At 35.7% G+C, this 6007-nt stretch overlaps 1 protein-coding gene across 3 annotated transcripts in view; it reads left to right on the forward strand.

The window, feature by feature from the left end:
• Window positions 1–4370: 4370 nt before the first annotated feature.
• Window positions 4371–6007, forward strand: part of LOC111495807 (coiled-coil domain-containing protein SCD2-like) — an 8482-nt gene continuing 6845 nt past the window's right edge. For 2 of the 3 annotated variants that reach the window (XM_023145994.1, XM_023145993.1), the window contains exons 1-5: window positions 4371–4727; window positions 5033–5202; window positions 5304–5379; window positions 5550–5591; window positions 5686–5748. In XM_023145994.1, the coding sequence (XP_023001762.1) occupies window positions 4371–4727; window positions 5033–5202; window positions 5304–5379; window positions 5550–5591; window positions 5686–5748 (708 nt within the window). The remainder of the gene's footprint in view (window positions 4728–5032; window positions 5203–5303; window positions 5380–5549; window positions 5592–5685; window positions 5749–6007) is intronic. The other variant, XM_023145995.1, reaches the window with a different exon arrangement.

Raw genomic sequence — 6007 nt, forward strand, 5'->3', positions numbered from 1 at the left:
TTTTTTTTTTTTTTTTTTTCGTTTACTGTTAACAATTATTGGGGTTTTTTCAAAAGAGTTTTGAGAGCTAAACTTAAAGTTGAAGGAAGGATTTTGAAGGGAAGGAACATACATCGTTGATGATTATTGGAAGTGAGTTCCACGTTGGTTAAATACTATCTCCATTCGTATGAGGTCTTTTGGAAAGCCCAAAGCAAGACTATGAAACCTTATGTTCAAAATGGACAATACCATATCATTGTAGAGAGTCGTGATTACTAACCTACGTGTTCATGTGTAGAGAGTTTTGAGTGAAGAAAGAAAAAGAATTGAAAGGGAAGGGAGAGTGGGGCAGAAAGGGGAAGGCAGCCGGTTGTTGATACCACCCAAGGGAGAGCGCTTCTGTCAAACTGTCTATTACAAACAAACACAAAGGGCATTGATTAATGAGCTACCCATACCCATTGCTCAATATTGATACCCATCGGCTTAACTTGTTACACCAATCACTTTTTACTCCTTTTCTTTACAACATTCTCGATCCTACTCGATACTACTATACTAATGCTATTATTTTTATTTATTGTGTAATAGTTTAAGCTTACTGTTACAGATATTGTCTGTTAGAGAGATATTCACGCACTTATAATGAATGTTTTGTTATCCTCTTCAACTGATGAGATCTCACAATCCACCCTTCTTGGGAGACCAAGATCCTTATCTCAAGCCCACCGCTAACAAATATTGTCCGTTTTGACCGGTTATGTATGGTCGTTACCCTCACGATTTTAAAATACATTTGTTAGAGAAATGTTTCTAAACCAAGGAATGTTTTGTTCTTCTTTCCAACCGATGTGGGATCTCATACATTGTCAATGTGATACTCAAGTAAACGAAGGTACATGAACGAATCGAGAACCACATCCAAATGAGAATGATCCCGAGAATAAGGTGCCGAAGAAATGTTTTAAAAAATTAAAAATTACTATATTTATCAATAATTTTTAGATAACTCATCTTATAACTCCATAGTTAACCGGATTTTACTTAGATTAATTTTATATTAATTGACCCCTCAAGATTTTTTCTAGAATATATATGGGTGATGACAAATCATGTTAGATTGACCCGTATTAGTATATAATGATAGTTTTCACTCTTCAAAATAATAATAAATAATAACAAGATTATGTCGCAAATACAAGGTTTGAAACCATATTCAATACCAAATTTGAATTTTGAATATCAGTTAATCATATTCAATGTCATTCAAGATTGATAAACTATGAACAAACAAAAGTTTACTGATCGACGTATGAATAAACTTGCAAATGTATAGAAAGAGGTATTAAAAGAAAATTTGATAACCGAAAACTCAGATCAATTCAATCATGTCTCATTCAAGGGGTTTCTAAGACAGACGATTCTGTCATTTTCCACGAGAGATAAATCAGGAAAAAATTTAAGAAAGGAAACGAATTATAGGTCAAAATCGAAGCTAGTAATGGGCTTTGTCCGCAGCTCTGTTGGGCTGTTAGGCATCATCAACGCAGCATATGATCAAAACCATCCAACTCTTTCAAACTGTAACAAGCATTGTTCTTCAATATTCAACGCTGTATTTAATTCAAGTTTAAGAATTAGCAGTCCTCGTTCTTGAATCCATTGAACTCTAAAGCCAGATGATATCTAACGAGTTTCATGAGGCGGATGCTTGCTATAGATGGGTATTAATTAATGACAAGGTAAAGTGACCTTGATACTCATTGTGTGGACATGTTTTATGAGTTTGATACACATGCTCCAAAAAGTCGATAGATCATATCACAGTCTCCAAATGCACAGTGGTTGGATTCAAACTCATTTAATAAAACTTGGGTTTTATCATTCCTCTTTCATTTTTTTCACGTTTTCCAATTCCCAAACGTCCAATGGTTTCTGAATCTCATGTGTTCGTGTTTTACTTTTTGGCCTCGAAGGTGTATGTACCATCTCTTCCAACATAGGTCACTATCAGAAATCATGAATTTGCATACCAATGGAGAGAGAGATGTATTTCTTACTTATAAACTCGGGATCATTCCCTTAATTAGTCAATGTGGAACTCCATCCCAACAATCCTCCCCTCGAACAAAGTACACCGTAGAGCCTCTCCTTTAGATTTATGGAGCCCTTGAACAAAAGACACCATTTGTTTGACATTTAGTCACTTTTAACTACACCTTCGAAACTCACCTCCTCGAATATAGTACACCATAGAGTCTCCCATGAAACTTATGGAGCCCTCGAATAGCCTCCCCTTAATCGAGGCTCGACTATTTTCTTTGGAGCTCTTGAATAAAATACACCATTTGTTCAACATTTAGTCACTTTTAACTACAAGTTCGAGACTCACAACTTCTTTATTCGAGATTTGAGAGTTCTATTGACATAACTAAGTTAAGACTATGACTCTAATACCATGTTAAGAATCACCACTGTCCCCACTAGTGTATTTCTTATTTAAACTCACGATCATCTTCTTAATTAAAGGATGTATAACTCCTCTCTCCCAACAATCCTCCACAGTAGCATCAACGTTTAATGCGGTCGGTCGGTTGCATGCAAAAGCCTAGAAGTTTGAGCTACACTTAACTGCTCACATTGACCACATACCATAAAAGACTCAAAACATAAAAAGAAAAGGAAGATTTATTTGAGTAGTCCATATAGACGCGTGATTGGTGTGGCACTGAAATTATTGAGACTTGTACGTGGTCTTCCAGGTCGGTTTCTGGCGATTATGTACTACTCCTCCTCATAATGTCTCAGAGTAATCAAATCAAGCTTTCACCAACTCGAGATTAAATGATTTTGTCACATACGGCCACAGAAACATCAACAAAAATTAAACAACCTCTTAATTACACATGAACGTTAATGCACGTTCATGCTGAACAGTGAAACACTGTTCCTTATGTTGGATAAAAGTCACACATCGGCTAATTTAGAGAACTATCATGAGTTTATAATTACGAATACTATCTTCGTTAATATAAGACATTTTGAAGAAAGCCTAAAATAAAGTCATGAGATGACAATATCATACAATTATGGAGAGTCGTGTTCATCTAACGTCTTAATTGGGCTTACGATGACTTTTGGCTACTGCACCTTTCTTTAGTGTCTTCTCATCAAGATATGCAATCAAATTCACGCCCAAATCCATCACAACTTGACACCCACCTAGCGAATCCAAGCAATGCTCTCATTTTCGTCTAATCAATGTCCATTCTTTTGTTTTGTAGCATAAAGTTAAGCACCGCTCAATTTACGTAATTCATTCATTTTTGCAAGCAGGTTGCGAGTTTTCGATCACTTTTCCATCTTAATATGAGAAAACTCACTCAAGTATCATGAACGCTGAGTGTCGACTGATAACAAGGGCTTTAGACACTCGCCCTATGGAAAACTCGTCTCCCAAAACACACTGCAAATGTGCTACTTTTTTTTCTTTCTTGTTAAGTTTTTTCTCGTTCTTCAAATGGAGTTTTGACGAAATTTTGTGTTGAACTAAACAAGATTGTAACTTGTGCTTGTGCTGGCTGAACTTGGGAGGGCTCGAATCAATTTCATACGTTAAATTTTGTATTTTGTTTTAAAAATAATTTTAAACTTTTAAAAATGTTATTATTGTGATGAATGTAAATGTAAATAATTTATTTTAAAAATATATTTAAGATTTAAAAAGTTTCATTAATTTTAAAAATAGACAACACTTAAATGTTTATAAAAAAAAATCCATAAAAGTAAACCGTTTATCTACTTCGATTTTATGGGCCACTAACCATCCAGTATTTTCGGCCCAATTACATTTAATCTGAAAAGGCCGAGCCCAAAAGCAGGGTCTCGCGGGTCGGCCCAGAAGATATATATATATATATATATATATATTTTTTTTTTTTTAGTTTTTCAGAAATTGGTTTTATTTTTAAAACACTAAAAAAAGAAAAAAATAATAAAACATATTAATCAACAATTACTTAAAATAAAAAAATTAGAAGGTTAATTATTTATTTTTTTAGTTTGATTTAATTTATTTAGATAGCAAGTTGCTTTAGTAATTAATTAAGCGACAGCGTTAAACTTAAATTAGTTGGAAATTATGGAGATTCGATATTTTCATAATTGGAAATTATATATATAAAATGGTATAATACTGTGAATAATTTAATTATGATATTTTAGATAATTATACGCCATCATGTTCACCAAATCGTGCTTCTGAATCAAACGACGTTGTTCTGTATTTCTTTGCACGACCTATTTGTCAACACCGATTCTTTCTCCAGAAAATTTCTGCTAATTTTGGAACTGCGGCTTAATCACTTTGCGCAATTCTGTTGAAGGAAATGGATCGGAGGAGACCTGCTAGTCCAGTCTACGCAAGGCAGTGGAGTGGCGGCTCGAGCAGCACAGGATCGTCCTCTCCTGCCATGTCGCCGGCTCATCCTCAGTCTCGATTGGGTACGTCTTCCACCATTAAGCGCGCTCAGAATGTTGCTGCCAAGAAAGCTGCTGAACGTTTGGCTCAGGTCATGGCGCAGACCCCTGAGGACGATGATGAAGACGATGATCTCAACTTTCGATTCGCTGCCCCACCTCCTCCTCGTACTCACTCGTCTTATCAAAGTGTTGTTAATAGTAACAGTACCAATTCGTTTCATACGATTTCGGGTCCCAGGATTAACAGATCTCCGTCCCCCGCGGTAATTTGGTATCCTTGCTTCTTCTGTTTTAATTAGGTGACTGGTTGACGTCAATTCTTGTTATACTTTATCTGTTTCATTGTGGATTGGTAGTTGAATTTAGCTTTTCTAGTCTCTACTTTCTTTTATCATGGCTTTTAAGATCTGTGCACTAGCAGCATGGCATGTGTTCATTTGTCTTGGATACAGTAGAGATTGTGTTCACTCCCGCGCGGAGCATTTCCCGCGGTTTGATTTGTTTTAGCATTAGCATGCGGTACACTATCTAACGAGAAGACAATTGGAATTTCTGGTGTTTTGATTAGTTAGGTCGGAATTTCGTAGAGCATGTTCCTCAAGTTCGATCCACATCAGCTGGTAGATCATCGATGTCCGTGCGTTCCACACAGATCGTACCACCGAGTAAATCATCACTCAGAACTCCAGTCTCTATACCTCCAATTGAACCTCCTTCTAATAGGAATTCAGATAGAAGGTTATATAATATGCGACCTTGGTTTTTCAAATACATGTCAATAATGGGGCAATGTGCTTTCTTATTTCCCCATTTATTCAATTCCATTTTTTTTTTTTCAGGTTTACACCAGATATCGGACAGGTGAACTCCAAAGATGCAGGAGATCAGCGGGAAGCTTCTGCACTACGTGATGAGGTATGACATTGTAAATGTAGAAATCAATTTCTCCTTCTTGTACTAGAAAGATCGCCCTCCATTGGATTGGAGGAAGCTATATCTTCAGTGTATTAATTACATCTGCTGTTCTATGAAATGACTCCATAATTCTTGAGTCTAGTGTGAATCTGACTTTGGTCTTTTTGCAGCTTGATATGCTTCAAGAAGAGAATGAGAATTTACTCGAAAAGGTCTGCTTACCAGTCTAAGAAAGCTTACGAATATGAATATCAGTTCCCCAAATATCATGTTTAACTGATATTTATGTTTGAATTTGTTGGACAGCTTCGACTAGCAGAAGATAAACGGGAAGAAGTGGAGGCTAGAGCTAGAATGCTAGAGAAACAGGTATTGATTAACCTATTGATTTTTCAAATTTTGATAATAGGTTGATTGAAAAGTGAAAAATAAGTAAGTCACAGTACTTGAATGGAGAAAAGATGGCTGTAAGTAATTTAATGGTTATTAGAGTATCTTTCATTCCATTATAAAATACAGTCCAGTATCTGGTTGGGAAAACAAGAGATGGAGCATTATGCATGCCTGCATGTATCTTGAGATGTTCGTCGGCGAGTTGATTTTTTTTTTTTTTTTTTTTTTTTAATTT

This window comes from Cucurbita maxima, unplaced genomic scaffold (genome assembly GCF_002738345.1).
Source record: "Cucurbita maxima cultivar Rimu unplaced genomic scaffold, Cmax_1.0 Cma_Scf00021, whole genome shotgun sequence".
NCBI lineage: Eukaryota > Viridiplantae > Streptophyta > Magnoliopsida > Cucurbitales > Cucurbitaceae > Cucurbita > Cucurbita maxima.